Source organism: Ovis aries, chromosome 5 (assembly GCF_016772045.2).
Source record: "Ovis aries strain OAR_USU_Benz2616 breed Rambouillet chromosome 5, ARS-UI_Ramb_v3.0, whole genome shotgun sequence".
Taxonomy (NCBI): domain Eukaryota; kingdom Metazoa; phylum Chordata; class Mammalia; order Artiodactyla; family Bovidae; genus Ovis; species Ovis aries.
Window position 1 is genome coordinate 47,273,762 of NC_056058.1, and position 17,876 is coordinate 47,291,637.

Genomic DNA, 17,876 nt, shown 5'->3' on the forward strand with positions numbered 1-17,876 from the left:
AGAAACAAAGGTGCGCTTCGTGGGTGGGGTTGTCCTCTCAAGCTGCCGAAAGCCCAGTTTCGGCTGTGGGGTGTGAGTGAGCCGGTCCCGTAGAAGTGTGGCGTCTTTAGGTAAGTGTGCGGCTGAACTTGAGTCAAGTTGGGGCACCTTTGCTCTGGCGGATTAGGCATTCAGAAAGCGGAACTGCCGCCATTTCTGTTTTTCTTAATAATTCTGTCCTCACCGTGGGCCTAGAAGCGAGGTATAGAGAATGAGCCTAGGGCTTCTGACACGGCTGAGGGAGGCTCCCTACTTGGAACTTGGCCTTATGTTTTCGGAGTTAGATATCTGTTCATTCCTGTTCGCGGTCCGAAATGCTGCCTCAGATTGGATTAAATGATTAACTCTTTCTCTCTTTCCCGTTTGCTGGTAGTCGAAAGGAGAAGGGAGTAGGAATTCAGGCAGCGAGACTAGGTTGCCCTGGGGCAAGGGAATTGTTTCTTACCTAGAAAAGAGGGCGAATTCTTCAGCCCCTTTTATCCCTTAAGGTTCTCCTCCCTACCCACTCTTGTCTCTTTTTAGACCTAAACTGCCCCTGCTGCCATGTCGCAAGGGATCCTTTCTCCACCAGCTGGCTTGCTGTCCGATGAGGAGGTCGTAGTCTCCCCCATGTTTGAGTCCACAGCTGCAGATTTGGGATCTGTTATACGCAAGGACCTGCTGTCAGACTGCTCTGTCATCTCCACCTCCCTGGAAGACAAGCAGGTAAAGGAGTTGAAGAGTGGCTTGGGGACTGAAAGTGATATAATCAGCCTACTAGCTGTCCATACAGAGAAGCATGAGGTAAAAAAACCCAGCAATTCTAGAGTTTGACAGGTCAACTCAAAATTAAGAGCATGATAAGTAAAAAATGTACAGTTGTGTGTCCATAAGAAAGCTATTAATTGCGTTGCATTAATGAAACTGAACGCTTACTCTCAATTTATCCTATGAGGAAAGGCAGTCCTTGTCTCTCCTTCACCATGAGGCCCAGACATTTTAGTTACTTTGCACAAGGTCATATCACCATTAAGTAGGTGAAATGTACATTCAGGTTTTAATATCAACCGTACCTTCCATTTAAGGAAACTAACTTTCTGCTGAGCTGTTTCTCAGGTGCAGCATTATGGATGTTTGGAGCCAGATAATTCTTTGTTATGGGGGCTATCCTGTGCAATTTAAGATGTTAAGCAGCATTCCTGGCCTCTACCGACTAGAATTCAGTAGCTCCTTCCCATTTGTGAAAACCAGGAAACCTGTCCTAACATTATTAAATGTCTCTTGAAAGGGAAATGGCCATAGTTGAGAACAGCTCCACTCAGAAGTCTTCTCTTCTGTAGAAGTTTCATGAGAGCAGAAGCATTGGTAATATTCTTCACTGTGGGCTACCAGAGCCTCTTAGAATTTCTAGGCCAGAGTAGATGTCTATAAATATTTGTTAAATGAACATGGTGGGTGTGATTATTTAAGATCTCATAGTTACTAAATGATGAAACTGGGACTCAAATTCAGGTATGTCTGCCTCCAAAGTGCTTAACTGGGCCTTCCTAGGTGGCACTAATGGTAAAGAACCCACCTGCCAATGCAAGAGACGTAAGAGACATGGGTTCAATCCCTGGGCCGGGAAGATCCCCTGGAGGAGAGCATGGCAACCCACTCCAGTATTCTTGGACAGAGCACATGAAAATTCCATGGACAGAGGAACCTGGCGGGCTATGGTTCATAGTGTCACAGAGTCAGACACAAGTGGCTTAGCACACACGCAAAGTGCTTCACTACTGTGAATATTACACACTGATTTTCATACCAGTCAGCCACTTCTGATGCAGATAATCTGTGGTACGCCAAGTTTGCAGGATACTGAAGAGACAAGGAATGGTCATTACTGAAAACCTCCATGTGGGTTGGAATGATTATGGAACCAGAGTAATGGCAGAGTCATCTGAAGTTAATTGGGATAGTGTTAGCATGATTCCCAGAGACTATGTTGTGTTTGCCCATCTGCTCAGAAGTAACTGAGATTAATCTGTGATTCTGACTGGGAATTCTACTAACAGGTTCCATCTGAAGATGGTATAGAGAAGGTGAAAGTATACCTGAGGGTCAGGCCCTTGTTACCTTCGGAGTTAGAACGACAGGAGGATCAGGTACGTTTCTGAGGAGGGAGGATTTAAAAGAAGGAATGATACGTACAGCAGAGGTTCCCAGAATTGTTTCCTTCTGTGACAACTGTTTTCCCCCATCTCAGGGTTGTGTCTGTATTGAGAATATGGAGACCCTTGCCCTTCAGGCACCCAAGGACTCTTTTGCCCAGAAGAGCAACGAACGAGGAATTGGACAGGCCACCCACAGATTCACCTTTTCCCAGGTATGGAGTTACTGATATGTAAACAAGGGACCAACATGTAGGGGCAACTTTATTCCCTCTTCAGAAGGAAAGCATTTTACTTGACTGAGTTTATTATATATGCATGTCTACAGTTTTGGGGACCCTTATGTGTTGTGAGTTTGTCATGTACTATTAATTCCCAACAACTCTGTTGTTACTATCATCACTGTTCCTATTTTCCTGGTAAGGATATTGTGACTCATTGAATATGTTCCTGAGGCCATGTAGCTAGTCATTGGTAGAGTTAGGACTTGAATCTAGATTCATCTATCTACCAAGCCCATGCTTGTGACCATTATGTTGCTCCATATTGTGTGCAGCATTGGACTTAGTGGATAGCATTCTGTAAGTATTTGTTGATTTGGATGAAAGATGGACTGGCAGAGAGTATTTAGGCAGCAACTGGTAGCACTGCAGGAAGAAGCTGCTTGAGTAGTCTCCAGAGCCAACCACCCAGGAAGGGATGTATTTTCTGGCTTGACACAGGGAAAAGTGGGAGATGAAGGATGCTGCTGCTGCTGCTAACTCACTTCAGTCATGTCCAACTCTGTGTGACCCCATAGATGGCAGCCCACCAGGCTCCCCTGTCCCTGGGATTCTCCAGGCAAGAATACTGGAGTGGGTTGCCATTTCCTTCTCCAGTGCAAGAAAGTGAAACGTGAAAGTGAAGTTGGTCAGTTGTGTCCAACTCCTAGCGACCCCATAGACTGCAGCCTACCAGGCTCCTCCATCCATGGGATTTTTCCAGGCAAGAATACTGGAGTGGGTTGCCATTGCCTTCTCCAGATGAAGGATGGGCCTCTGAGAAATTGAGTCTGTCCCTAGATCTTTGGACCAGAAGTGGGACAAGCATCTTTCTTCAACCTGACTGTGAAGGAGATGGTAAAGGATGTACTTAAAGGACAGAACTGGCTCATCTATACATATGGAGTCACCAACTCAGGGAAAACCTACACAATTCAAGGTGAGTATTAGACCTCACAGAACTGCTGACTGTCCTTGGCTTTTGATGCTCTGAGTTGAACACTGCTTGCTGCAACTGTCAATCTTTCGCATGCCTCCAGGTACCATCAAGGATGGTGGGATCCTGCCCAGGTCCCTGGCTCTGATCTTCAATAGCCTCCAAGGCCAGCTTCATCCAACACCTAATCTGAAGCCCTTGTTCTCCACTGAGGTAATGTGGCTAGACAGCAAGCAGATCCGGCAGGAGGAATTAAAGAAACTGGCCCTACTAAATGGAGGCCTCCAAGAGGTAAAGTGTTGGTGTTCACAGAGGCAGGGATAGGGGACAAACCTCCAGAAAGTTTTGTGCTTATCTTATCCCTGGACCCCTCCAGGAGGAGCTGTCCACCTCCTTGAAGAAAAGTGTCTACATTGACAGCCGGATGGGTACCAGCACCAGCTTTGACAGTGGCATTGCAGGGCTCTCCTCCAGTAGCCAGTTTCCCAGCAGTAGCCAGCTGGATGGTATGTACCATGACTGGGCTCTGTGCCAACCAACAGTAGGAATCCATTTTCTGCTCCCCAAAACTCAAGGGTAAAGATCAGAGGTTGTAACCTGTGTTCCACTTTCTGCGGCCCCTGCAGGCTAAAGGAGAGGTGGATTACCCTTGAGTTGATGCTCTGGACATTGGCTTTTTCCCCAGAAATGAGTCACCGATGGGCACAACCAGACACTGCCCCTGTAAGTGTCCCTGCAGATCTTCGCTTCTCCATCTGGATCTCCTTCTTTGAGATCTACAATGAACTGCTTTATGACCTGTTAGAACCGCCTAGCCAGCAGCGCAAGAGGCAGACTCTGCGGCTGTGTGAGGATCAGAATGGCAATCCCTATGTAAAAGGTATGGGAAAGCACAGTGGCTGGCATGAACCCTGGAGGGGACCTTGGGAGAGACTTGGAAAAGAGTTAGTTGCTCCCATCTTATGTATGCTCATCTTTACGTCAGATCTCAATTGGATTCATGTTCAGGATGCTGAGGAGGCCTGGAAGCTCCTGAAAGTGGGTCGTAAAAACCAGAGCTTTGCCAGCACCCACCTGAACCACAACTCCAGCCGCAGGTTAGTAGGTTAATGAGTCAGCCTTTCACTGTGTTTCAGGAAACATTAGTCCTCCAACTGGTCATAGAAGATATGCAGTGACTTTTATTTTTTTTAACTTCTAGTCATAGCATCTTCTCAATCCGGATCCTGCACCTTCAGGGGGAAGGAGATATAATCCCCAAGATTAGCGAGTAAGTTTTTCCATTTAGAAATTTGGGCTTTGGGGCCTTAAATGGTGGTTGGGGGAGGGGACAAGACAGTCCTCAGAGGAATTACTTCCATTAGATTCATGTTCTGTTTCCTTGGGTACAGAGTTTCTTCATAGGTCCTCCCCTCCCTAGAACTATATGAAGGGGCTAAAAAGCATATAACGTGGGGTCCTAATGTCAGATCCTGTCCATCACTCAAGGTTATCACTCTGCGATCTCGCTGGCTCAGAGCGCTGCAAAGATCAAAAGAGTGGTGAGCGGCTGAAGGAAGCAGGAAACATTAACACTTCTCTGCATACCCTGGGCCGCTGTATTGCTGCTCTGCGCCAAAACCAGCAGAACCGGTAAGCTTTTCACTACAAGCCAGATGGCCTGGCACTCTGCAGTTTGCTAAGAGACTTCCTGATCATCACAGGGGCTAGTGCTAGTATCTCCTCAGGGGCTAGAGCTCTGCTCACAGCACTATTCTCTTTAATTCCCTGCCAGGTCAAAGCAGAACCTGGTTCCCTTCCGTGACAGCAAGCTGACTCGAGTGTTTCAAGGCTTCTTCACAGGCCGAGGCCGCTCCTGCATGATTGTCAATGTGAATCCCTGTGCATCTACCTATGATGAGACCCTTCATGTGGCCAAGTTCTCAGCCATTGCTAGCCAGGTGCGAAGCTATAGGTGGGATGATTGTGCTCACTTTGGGCTGGTACCTGTACTTCAGAAAGCTACTAGGAACTAGTAATGGATTCAGTTAAGATTTTTTTCCCCTCACTAGCTTGTGCATGCTCCACCTGTGCAACTGGGATTTCCATCGATCCATTCATTCCTCAAGGAACACAGTCTGCGCGCTTCTCCCAGCTTAGAGACTGGAGCTAAGACTGACCCAGGCCTTGGTGATGACATTGAAAATGAAGTTGACATCTCCACATATGGGAAGGAGGTAAGAATGCAGGAAAACTTTGGTGCAGCAGCTTGATGACTATACATTTTCCATGCTATGTTCCAAGTGGACCTGTACCTTTTTAGGGCATGGACTTCTGATGACCTCTGACCTGTGTGTCCCTCCTAGGAGCTCCTACAGGTGGTAGAAGCCATGAAAGCACTGCTTTTGAAAGAACGGCAGGAAAAGTTGCGGCTGGAGATGCAGCTCCGTGATGAAATTTGCAATGAGATGGTGGAGCAGATGCAACAACGAGAACAGTGGTGCAGGTACCAGCCAAGTAACCCCTCTTGTTCTATCACTGAGACCATAGGGTAGGGAGTAGAGACTAGGGTGGAGTAGTGCCTCAAGATCTGCTTTCCAAGCTCACTCCTCAGAATCTGCACTGACTTCTCTTTTCTCCTCTGACAGTGAACATTTGGACACACAAAAGGAACTACTAGAGGAACTGTATGAAGACAAACTAACAATCCTCAAGGAGTCACTGACAAGTTTTTACCAAGAAGAACTTCAGGTGAGTTGCCCTGAACCAGCCCCAAGTAGCTTCTCAGATTCCCATCACTAGCTTGCCTGAGATAAAGTAGGGGCGGAATGTGTAATTCACCTTTCTCTCGCCCCCTTAGTGCTTTATGTCAGTCTATATTTGATGAACTTATTTAGAGTTTGACTGGCCAAGAAATGGTGTAAATGCTAATTTACAGGGAAATTTTTGTTCATCCTTCAGTCATCTATACCTATAGGATTTGTCTGACTCTGAATAGAATTGTGTTCTCTGTTTCCCTTTAGGAGCGAGATGAGAGGATTAAAGAGTTAGAAGCTCTCCTGCAGGAAGCCAGACAGCAGCATGTGGCCCATCAACCCTCAGAGTCTGAACTGTCCCTACGGCGATCACAAAGATTGGCTTCTGTTTCCACCCAACAGCTCCACGAGATTAAAGCTAAACTGGAACAATGCAAAGCAGAGCTAAACTCCACCACTGAAGGTGAAGAGGGAGAGAGGGCACAAGCAGAAGTATTTCAGGGAGAGCTGTTCTTCAAACTTAGGCCTTATGGGGCCAACTCCAACATAATTTCCTTGACTGCCAAGCTACATCCCCCTGACCTTTCATTCTAGGATGCACATGGCCTCACTTGTTATGTTTTTTGCAAACTACTGTTAATTCAGTTAAAGAGGTAAGTCCAAGGCTAGAAAGCCTACACATGTGAGGTTATTGTTTTTTCCCTTCAGAGCTGCAGAAGTACCAGAAAATGTTAGAACCCCCACCCTCAGCCAAGCCTTTCATTGTTGATGTGGACAAGAAGTTAGAGGAGGGCCAGAAGGTAATTAGCTTTCTCCATTACCAAAGCTCTCACCTAAGACAGTTTCCAGCACTGTATCCCTGGTTTACGTGAGGACAAGATGCTTTCTGTGCCATCCTGGAGAGTGGCTACTGCATTCTTATGGCTAGCCTTTCTAATTTTACTTCTCTTCAGACGGTTGGTTCTCTGACTCCTATAGGTCATTTGGTGTGACGTCTTGGCCACAATTTGGTTCCTACTCTTCCTTTTTCAGAATATAAGGCTACTGCGGACAGAGCTTCAGAAACTTGGTGAGTCTCTCCAGTCAGCGGAAAGAGCCTGTTGCCACAACACTGGAGCAGGAAAACTTCGCCAAGCCTTGGCCACTTGTGATGACATCTTAATCAAACAGGTTGGGGCAGCCTATATATCGCTTTATCCCATCAGCCCATGTCAGAGTATATGTGAGGAAGATAAGGCGTTACGCTAAGTTATTATAGGCTTTTTCTGTTATAACTATCCTAGGGAGGGAGATATTATCATATTTCATCCAAGATGCTTTAACTGTAACATACAATAGTAAAACAAAACACTAACAATTAACCTATGACACTGTCATCAATAAATGCACCCTGATTCCATCCAGATATATGGAAATGTAAAAAAATACATCCTAATTTGATACCCACCCAGGAACTGAGGTTCTTGGAGGTTAAGTAAAATTCAGGCTCATACCACCTGATGTGTTAGAAAAGGTCCTCCTATTCAGTGCTATTTGTTTGGGTCTTAAAAACCAATACCCACCCCCAACATACACACCATTCAATTAAAGCTCTGACCATACAGAGCTAATCTTTGTAAAAAGTTGTTTTATTAACTATAGCGTATATTACCTTTCCTTCTTGAGTTTCTCTAATAGATCAGACAGAAATGTTTTCTATAACTCTGTTCATCTTCCTTAGGATCAGACGCTGGCTGAGTTGCAGAATAATATGACACTAGTAAAACTGGACCTTAGGAAGAAGGCAGCATGCATCGCGGAGCAGTATCATACTGTACTGAAACTCCAAGGCCAGGCTTCTACCAAAAAGCGCCTTGGTGCCAACCAGGAAAACCAGCAACCAAACCAGCAGCCCCCAGGGAAGAAACCGTTTCTTCGTAACTTACTTCCCCGAACACCCACCTGCCAAAGTTCCACAGACTGCAGCCCTTATGCCCGAATCCTGCGCTCACGGCGTTCCCCTTTACTCAAATCTGGGCCTTTTGGCAAAAAATACTAAGGTTGTGAGGAGAGAGCACTTCCCTCAGGTGGGTCTGCTGCTCAGTTTAAGAAATAGGTTTCTTTAAAGCTTTACCATATATATACCTGAAACTCTATCTAAAATGCAATATTCAGACACTAGTAGTTTTTCTCCCTTTTGTAATATAATCACCTATGTAATCTTACACTTTTTTACTTATATGGTTTCTGTGCACACAAAAATTATATTAAAATAAAGATATTATTCACATTTTAAATCTGAATTCCAAGTCTAGCATTATCATTGAAGTAAATTATAAAAGGGGCAGAAAAACTGAAAATCAAATATCATCCAGGCTCCTGGGAACTTTGCACAGGCATGGCAGTGGAGACCAGCAACTGGTATATAGCTAACTCAAGAAATCTTGTTAAGAAATGAATTCAAGGGACATTAGATATTCTAAACCTTCCTTAATAAAAAGTGAAATGTCATATATTAGGAGATGAATGGGTAACAAACTTATTCTGGAAAAAGAATCAAGGAAGGCTGGGCCCTGAGCTCAGAATAACCCATAGTATCCACTGTACAAACCAATCACAGCAGACATAATCACAGCATATTACCTCCTACGGAACACATGAGCACAGGCCCGAAACTCCAAGAATACAGCAGAAATGATTACTTTTAACTTGTCTGACAGGTGAAGGTTATCATTCTGCTGGAGATGGGGCAGGGGGAAGAGACACAAACAATTATGTCAAAAATATTTATTAAAACAGACCAACTTAGAGTTTATTATCTGTATAGTCACAAAAGTTACACACCCAAATATCTGTGAAACTCTTGCTCTGCTTTAGTAAGGGTATAGCTAACTCTAGACATCGTTTCCCCTTAGTAGGGGCCATCAGTTCCACACTCAGTCCTTTTGCCCCTCTGTTCAACTCTACTTGTTACTTCCAATTTGAAAGTTTCTAGGAGACACCCCAAAATCATGTTTTGGAAGAATGTCTTCCTAGTGAGAACAAAAGTACAGCTCGAATCCATTTAAAACTAATCTCTGATATCAGAGTAGTCATGCTCAGCACATCAAAGAATGATGAGTCATGTGTATCTATCCAGTGCCCTGACCTTCCTAGGGTATCCAGTGCCCTATTGTCAGCAGAGGGTAAAGTGGCAGGCTTTCTTCTTTCCCTTTCTAGAGAAATCTCCCACTCCCAGCAGCATTTAAATTTTGTTCCTGTAGACTTGCCTGTGCTAAAGTGCTGTTAAGGGTTGTTTTGTGGGGGTGCCAAAAGACCTGGGGAAAAGGCCAAGATCTGTAGCCACTCTGAACAGAAGGGAGATAGAAGTGCTTCAAACTGGCAAAAGACAGTATCTGTTACTGCCAGGATTCTTCTGTCAGTCTACTCTGAAGGTGATTCTATAAACTGTCCCCAAGGAGTTGTACAAACAAAGAGGTCCTTGGAAAAATAGACGTGGCTGTTCTTTACATGGAGATAAGGCTTAATATGGGTCTGGCAATGTTCAGGTTTGAAAGCAGCCAACTATGGTGTGACTGAAGACAGGTTGAGTGGAGAAACTCTGCGTGTGGGAGTGTTGTTAGCAGACAGTGAAGCAGGGAGGAAAAAGGGAGCAGGTATCTCAGTGGAGGGAGTCTCGCCTTGGTTCCGAAGCTGTAGGATTTGCCTGAGCAAGGCCTTACCTTCTTCCCGGGTCTGAAACAAGGTCAAGCAAATGTATCAAAATATATCCAAGGTTATTCTCAAAACCAGGTTCTAAAATACTGACTTATAAAGTTCCTCAAAACAAAGTAACCTCTCCACTCACCCTTTTAACCACCTTCCACACCCAGATCACAGTAAAGTCATGTCCTCAAACTTAAAATCCAAGTCTTTCACTAAAGTACTGATACTTACATCATTGAATGCACAACACTTCTGAGCACAAGCTGAAGCTTCATCCCACAGCTTGCACTTAAAATAGTATTGGGCCAGATAGCGGAAAGCAGTGCTCTCCTCCAAGTGTTCCACTATTTCCTAGATAAGGAAAGCAGGAATGACTGAGGTGATAAGAATAAGATCAGCAACCCAATTCTCATGCTAATGACACATACCCCACATGAATAGATATCTTGGATATACTTGATGTAACACTGGGCTGCCTGTTCTGACTCAGTCAACTGTTCATGAAGCCTACAAAAGAAATTGGTCTTTAGGTACAAATCATATTGAAAAGCAAGCTAGCGATAAAAAAAAGTAAAAGTACACAAGTAACATCAAAAAATGACAATATATAGACAAGTACAAATTTTGACATAAATGACACAGTGGGACCCAGAATAATATTAGTGCCCAGAAGTGATGGTTACTTCATCAAAGTTTCAAATCATTCTGCTTCTGGTGATGGAGGGAAAGTTAGTAAATACTTAAGCTGGATAATATACCATTGCAAAAACTGCCTGGTAATAACCTAAGTCAGGTCAAAAAGATACCAAGCAATTCAGATTTTTTGTAAGAATCCAGAAAATAATTAGTAGGAATGAAATTGCATTTAAGAACCTCTTTCCCTATCATTTCTGAGTTATTCTGTATTTTCCTGGGGCTTAGGAGGAGACTGATACCTAACTTAGTTTCTCCAGACTGCTCTCACATAAAATTCCATTTCTTTCAATTAGTTCTTGAATTTTCCAAATGGGAAAACAATTCCCCTTCAAAAAGTACTAGCATTCTCTTGAGTCAAGACGACTAAGTTTCCAGATCAGTATTCATATACTGTACTACAACCCTGAGTTAGGCTTAAAACTCAACATTCAGAAAACTAAGATCATGGCATCTGGTCCCATCACTTCATGGCAAAGAGATGGGGAAACAGTTGGAAACAGTGACAAACTATTTTGGGGGGCTCCAAAATCACTGAAGATGGTGACTGCCGCCATGAAATTAAAAGATGCTTGCTCCTTGGAAGAAAAGTTATGAACGACCTAGACAGCATATTAAAAGCAGAGACATTACTTTGCCAACAAAGTCTAGTCAGAGCTATGGTTTTCCCAGTAGTCATGTACGGATGTGAGAGCTGGGCCATAAAGAAAGCTGAGCGCCAAAGAATTAATGCTTTTGAACTGTGGCGCTGGAGAAGACTCTTGAGAGAGTCTCTTGGACTACAAGGAGATCCAACCAGTCAATCCTAAAGTAAATCAGTCCTGAATATTCATTGGAAGAACTGATGCTGAAGCTGAAACTCCAATACTTTGGCCACCTGATGCGAAGAACTGACACATTTGAAAAGACCCTGATGCTGGGAAAGATTAAAGGTGGGAGAAGGGGACGACAGAGGATGAGATGGTTGGATGGCACCACCGACTCGATGGACATGAGTTTGAGGAAACTCCAGGAGTCGGTGATGGACAGGGAGGCCCGGCGTGCTGCAGTCCATGGGGTCAAAAAGATTTGGACACGACTGAGCAACTGAACTGAACATCCCCTCATTCATGTAGATGATGGATAAGAGGCTCTAGAACATGCAGGATCCACCTACCATAGAAGCCAATAGAAATATAACTAACATTTCACTCTTTCACTCACTTTGCCAGTTTCACCAGAGCCATCTTTTCCACATCTCCCACGGCATAAGCTCTCCAATAGCACTGTCAATAAAGAAAGAAACTAGTCACTTCAACCATTGCCCCATGTGCCATGACTCATGCAGGTCCCTGAAGTTCAGCCTTAAGAGAATACAAAGCATTTTTTACTAGATCTGAGGTCCAGGCTACATATTAACATTCCCACTATGTCAGCCCTGCTTTGCTTTATACACACGATGAGCCTATAAATATTCAGACTTCCCTATGTAGACAGATACAAATGAAGGAAAATTAAGCACCAATAGCTTGACCCCTCATCCAAACATTAGGTTTCCACATAAATTCTCCAGAACCCAATTTCAGGTACCTTTTTGGCTTCCACTAGTTGATTAAGTTTCTCATAACATTCTCCTAAAGCAACCAGCATACGAGAATCATTGGGCCTGTGAGGAACGAGAAATAGGAAACCTGAGCAAAGACTTTAAAGATAACTGAAGTCCTCCCTTGAGGAACCACCACCACAACTGTTTCAAACCTATGAAAGGAATGGGCTTTAATCCAATACTTCATATATTATTTTATGTTCACAATTATCCTACTTTTAAAATGAATTAATTAATTACTTAGGCTGCCTTGGGTCTTAGTTGCAGCATGGGGGGGGGGGGTCTTCATTGCATCATGCAGGATCTCTCACGGCAGGGCAGGGACTCAAGTTGTGATGCACAGGCTCAGTAGTTGTGGCGCCTGGGCTTAGTTGCTCCACAGCATGTGGGATCTTAGTTCTCCAACCACATATCGAACCCACATCCCCTGTATTACAAGGCGGATTCTTGACCACCAGATCACCAGGGAAGTCCCCACAGTTATGCTATTAACATATTAGTAGAATACACTACATAAAAATGACCAAACAACATATGGCATGTTTAAACTTAGGTCTCCAAAAGTCAAAACCATTCACTGTGATTCTTCAGTAGTTATCCAAAGAGAAAAGTGTCAGTCCTTCCCACAACAAACATATCATCAGGTGGTGGTCAGACTTACCGAAGCTGGTGGGCCCGTCTATAATAATAAAGGCAATAAAACGGCATCTTAAGGATTTCATAGGTCTGCCCAAGGCCATACCAGGCTCTGTAGTCCCGCTTATTGACCTCAATAGCATGCCTAAGAAATGGAAGAGAAAACTGGTAAGGAGGCAGAATCAAAATTAGCGACTTGCAGACTCAATAAAGTGAAAGTGTTAGTTGCTCAGCTGTGTTCGACTCTCTTTGGACCCCACGGACTGTAGCCTGTTAGGCTCCTCTATCCATGGGCAAGAAAACTAGAGTGCGAAGTCATTTCCTTCTCCAGGTGATCTTCCCAGAGGTTCCTAAAATCACAACAATCTGCTCCACCTCACCGTCCAACTAAAACCTTACCTATAAGCCTGAATAGCAGCAGACGTATTCTTCATTTCCATGTACTCATGTCCCATCAGCGTCCAGGCCCCAAGATACCGAGGATTCAATTTCAAGGCTCTCTGGAAATACAAGGCTGCTTTCTCATGTTGAGAACGCAAACTATAATAATTGCCTGATTGGAAAAAAAAAATATGTGAACAACTAAAAAGATTAAAATAAGTCACTAAAATAGGCAGCATTTCACAAGGTAGGCATGAACTCATTCCCCCAAAGTCCTTGCAGAAAAGCCAAATTGTATAGACAATATCATCATTTCCTTGGAAAATATATTTGATCTATCACACATTCTGGTTTTTTTTAAAAAAAGTGTTTCCTAACACCACAAAGGTTTTCTTCACTTTATTTCCTCTGGATATTAGCATTTATACATATATTTTCTTAATAAAGGGTAAGATATTCCTAGAGTATGCTTCAGATTGGTAGTTTTCCAACTATGTTCCAAGGTCCCTAAGGAAGTACCTGAAAGGTTAAAAATGTAGAATTCTGAACTCCTCTCTTCCACAAGAATCAAGGAAGTTCTATTATCACTGGTCTTAAAAAGAGTACATGAAAGATTTTAGGATTCTATTTAAAAATGTATTTGAAGAAAGGGAATAAAGACCATCTGACTTGTCTCAACTAGTAAATGCATAAATGAAATGTGGTATATATCCAGACAATGAAATACTTCTTGACAGTAAAAAGAAAAGAACTACTGACATATGCTACAACATGGACAAACCTCAAAAAACAGCTCTGTGAAAAAAGCCACATAATAAGACTAAATATTCCAAGATTCCATTTAAAATTTCTAGAAAAGGCAAAACTGCACACTCAGAAGGCAGATCTGCTGGGGATGGGAGTAGGACTGACTGCAAATAGACTAAAGAGAATTTGGGGTTATGACAGAATTTTCTAAACTGGATTATAATTATGGTTACACAACTTAGTAAGTTAGCAAAAACTCAATGAACTGTAAACTTAAAATGGGTAAATTTTATGGTATACAAATTATCCCTTAATAAAGCTATCTTTAATATATACCAATAAAATGGACAACCTAGAAGAAATGGACATATTCCTAGAAATATATAATCTCCAAAAATTAAAACAGGAATAGAAAATATAAACAGACCAATTACCAGTAATAAAACTGAATGAGTAGTTAAAAAAACTCCCAACATACAAAAGTCTGGGACCAGATGGCTTCACAGATGAATTTTATCAAACATTTAGAAAAGAGCTAACAATTTTTTTTTTCAAATTATTCCCAAAAATTACAGAAGGAATATTTCCAAACTCATTCCACAAAGCCAGCATCACCTTGATACCAAAACCAAAGATATCTCAAAAGGAGAAAATTACAAGCCAATATCACTAATGATCATAGACAAAAAAGTCCTCAAAGGATTTGCAAACTGATTTCAATAATACATTAAAAGGATCATACATCATGATCAAGTGGGATTCATCCCAGGGATGCATGGATGGTTCAATACCTGCAAATTAATCAATGTGATATATAGCACATTAACAAAATGAAAAATAAAAATTATATGATCATCTGTACAGAAAAGATATAGAATCGCTATGGTATATATCTGAAACCAATATAATATTGTAGATCAACTATACCTCAATTATTTTAAAAAGAAGAAAAAAATTAGAGATATACCAAGACTTCTGAATGATTTCTCAGGAGATAGTGTTGAATGAGAAGAGTAAAATGCAGAGAAATGGGTACAATATGATCCTATTTTTGTAACCAAACAGCCCATCAAACCCTGCATTGTTGTTGTTGTTTAGTCATTAAGTCGTGTTCGACTCTTTTATGACCCCATGGTCTGTAGCCCGCCAGGCTCCCCTATCCATGGGACTTCCCAGGCAAGAATACTGGAGTGGATTGTCGTTTCCTTCTCCAGGGGATCTTCCTCACACAGGGACTGAACCTGCCTCTCCAGCACTGACGGGCATATTCTTTACCACTGAGCCACCAGGGAAGCCCAAACCCCACATATGTGTATGTATATTTTTCATGTGGTACCAGAACATGCTAACACAAGTATTTTAAAGGATGAAGGGTGCAGTGAGGGGGGAAAAAAAAAAAAAACTCCTTTATGTAAAAACTGTATGTGCATAAACTAAATAAAAGGATGGATTTAGATATATGTATATACTAACTTACAGAGATCATGATAAACTGTCAAATGGAAAAGCAAATTGTGAGAAATTTTATGATTCCACTCTGGTAAAAAACAAGTAATACTATTTCTATATATGTGTTTGTCTTTTTTTTTTTAATTTGTCTAGATTCAGGTGTCAGTTTGATTCAGGAAAAATCATTTATAACAACTGTCTGTATTACATAAGATCATTCAAGTTGATATTCGCTTTGGAAAAAAGATGGGAGATCTTTATGTATACAAAGATACCTTTGCTTCTGCCACTGACTCAGAACTAGATACAGAAAAATAACCAAACTTTAAGCAGACTGTCCAAGGGTTAACTTCTGTAATAGAACAGAAGTGGAGCAGTGGTAGCAGGAGTATAAGCTTTAACTACTAAAGCAGTCGGGATGACACAAGAGATGCTAAGTAAGTTAGAATAGGCAAGAGATTGGGGGCAGGAGGAGAAGGGGACGATCGAGGATGAGATGGCTGGATGGCATCACTGACTCAATGGACGTGAGTCTGAGTGAACTCCAGGAGATGGTGATGGACAGGGAGGCCTGGCGTGCTGTGATTCATGGGGTCACAAAGAGTCGGACACAACTGAGTGACTGAACTGAACTGAACTGAACTGTGCAAAGATTAAGTAGATGAGCTTTTCTGACCAGTTGGAACAGTTACAATGTATTGTATAATTACAATGTGCTGGGCAACTTAACATTGCTATAAGTGCTTTGTATGTATTAATTTACTTAATCCTTAAAACAAACACATAGGAAAAAGTTCTACAGATAAATCCCTTTATGGATGAGGAGAATTTAAATCCACTGTCACACAGCTAGTGAATAGCAAAACCAAGACTTAAACTTGGGCAGTTTGGTTCCAGAGTCCAAATCTTCACCATGCTACACAGTAATATATATATATATATATATATTCATTATATATATATTCATTTTATATATATATGTGTGTGTGTGTGTGTGTGTGTGTAAAGCTGCCTTCAGAGACTAGAACTCCAGAAAAGATGCAAAAGGAAGCATTCCACTCACATCAAGACATAAAATCAGAAGCAACAAATAAATAAGTAGGGGTTTCTTGCCATCACTCTATTCATCACTCTATTGTTTCATTCTCTTTCAAGTCCTCAAGTTTCTTCTCTCTCCACCCTTTTTACTCCTTTCACTTCCTCTGAATTGGCTATAATATGGAAGCTGAACTATACTTTTTATCTTATCTAACGTTCCTTATTCTTAAAATAGGTGGGCTGAATTCAACAAACATTTATTGACCATATGTTAGGAACTTTGTTAGGCATTACAGATATACTGGGGGCAAAGGACAGGATGGTTCAGCAGTAAAGCATCTATCTGCAATGCAGGAGATGCCAGTTTGATCCCTGGGTCAGGAAGATTCCCTGGAGGAGGAAATGGCAACCCACTCCAGTATTCTTGCTGAGAGAATACAATGGACGAAGGGGCCTGGTGGGCCACAGTTCAAGGGTTTGCAAAAAGTATATACGCATATACTGAGCATATATGCATGCACAGATATACTGAAGAGAAAACAAAAACAGTTCATTAAGAAGTTTAACAAAAACAAAAATAAATTTAAAAAGTTTACCAATCAAACAATTATTTTCAAAAACAGATGGGAATTCGTAGTCCAGTGGTTAGGACTCCTTGCTCTCACTGCCAAAGGCCTGGCTTTAAACCCTGCTAGGGGAACTGCTGCTGCTGCTAAGTCGCTTCAGTCATGTCCGACTCTGTGCAACCCGAGATGGCAGCCCTCCAGGCTCATTCGTCCCTGGGATTCTCCAGGCAAGAACACTGGAGTGGGCTACCATTTCCTTCTCTAATGCATGAAAGTGAAAAGTGAAAGTGAAGTCGCTCAGTCGTGTCCAACTCTTAGCAACCCCATGGACTGCCGCCTACCAGGCTCCTCCATCCATGGGATTTTCCAGGCAAGAGTACTGGAGTGGGTCGCCAGTGCCTTTTCCGCTAGGGGAACTAAGATCCCATAAACTGTGTGGCACGGCCAAACAATAAATAAATAAAAACCCAGAAACTCCTAAAGCATTACTCTTCATACGTATGTCTCCTTTGATTTTAACTGGTTTTAAGTTAGTAGGGTAAAAAAGAACAGTATCTCCCCTACTTATATTTCCTTTCTTCAGGTAAAGGACACTGTTGTAAATCTAGTTACCCATTCATCAATTTCTATTGGTTCTAATTCCTAAACATCTTCTAAGTCTAATCACCTCTCTTTATTCCTCCTGTCAATACCTCAGCTTGGGCTCATCTCTAGACTGGTTTATTGCAAAAGCCTCCTAGTTGGTCTACCTGCATCTAGTCTTACCCTTTTGCTAATCTTCCCAGTACAGTCTCCAGTTATCATTTGAAAATAAAAATCTGAAAAAGTTTATCACTGTCTGGTCTAAAATCCATCAGAAGATTTCTCCTGTCTTAAGAATAAAATCCAAACTGGCAAAGCATAAAAGGCTCTTCAAGATCTGGCCCCTTTTGTACATTCCCTCCTCCCATACAGTACTTCAGGATCACTGTCTGTTTCACACTTCAGTGCCTCT

The 17,876-nt window shown here is 42.3% G+C and overlaps 2 protein-coding genes across 5 annotated transcripts in view; one reads left to right on the forward strand and one right to left on the reverse strand.

The window, feature by feature from the left end:
• KIF20A (kinesin family member 20A) lies at positions 1 to 8,385 on the forward strand. Its single transcript, XM_004008829.5, has 19 exons — positions 1 to 110; positions 562 to 744; positions 2,076 to 2,165; positions 2,267 to 2,386; positions 3,233 to 3,371; positions 3,472 to 3,659; positions 3,745 to 3,874; positions 4,054 to 4,248; positions 4,354 to 4,465; positions 4,570 to 4,638; positions 4,857 to 5,000; positions 5,143 to 5,308; positions 5,420 to 5,584; positions 5,714 to 5,853; positions 5,996 to 6,098; positions 6,371 to 6,566; positions 6,812 to 6,903; positions 7,136 to 7,273; positions 7,824 to 8,385. Exons 2-19 carry the CDS (start codon positions 583 to 585, stop codon positions 8,139 to 8,141), a joined length of 2,667 nt encoding a protein of 888 aa, XP_004008878.1. The 5' UTR covers positions 1 to 110; positions 562 to 582; the 3' UTR covers positions 8,142 to 8,385.
• CDC23 (cell division cycle 23) overlaps positions 7,714 to 17,876 on the reverse strand; it is a 21,424-nt gene continuing 11,261 nt past the window's right edge. For 2 of the 4 annotated variants that reach the window (XM_042250925.2, XM_060415810.1), the window contains 7 exons: positions 13,101 to 13,254; positions 12,727 to 12,846; positions 12,050 to 12,125; positions 11,684 to 11,745; positions 10,216 to 10,294; positions 10,019 to 10,138; positions 7,714 to 8,820 (listed from right to left, as the gene is read on the reverse strand). In XM_042250925.2, the coding sequence (XP_042106859.1) occupies positions 8,722 to 8,820; positions 10,019 to 10,138; positions 10,216 to 10,294; positions 11,684 to 11,745; positions 12,050 to 12,125; positions 12,727 to 12,846; positions 13,101 to 13,254 (710 nt within the window). In that variant the 3' untranslated portion in view covers positions 7,714 to 8,721. Of the gene's footprint in view, positions 8,821 to 8,868; positions 9,818 to 10,018; positions 10,139 to 10,215; positions 10,295 to 11,683; positions 11,746 to 12,049; positions 12,126 to 12,726; positions 12,847 to 13,100; positions 13,255 to 17,876 lie in introns of those variants that run through there. The other 2 variants (XM_004008830.6, XM_042250926.2) reach the window with 1 other exon arrangement.

Excerpts from the sequence above, each read along its gene's own strand:
- KIF20A (XM_004008829.5), top strand. The coding sequence starts at position 583 with ATGTCGCAAGGGATCCTTTCTCCACCAGCTGGCTTGCTGTCCGATGAG. Across the intron at positions 745-2,075 it reads CCTCCCTGGAAGACAAGCAG|GTTCCATCTGAAGATGGTAT; the intron begins GTAAAGGAGTTG and ends TTCTACTAACAG. Across the intron at positions 5,585-5,713 it reads TCTCCACATATGGGAAGGAG|GAGCTCCTACAGGTGGTAGA; the intron begins GTAAGAATGCAG and ends TGTCCCTCCTAG.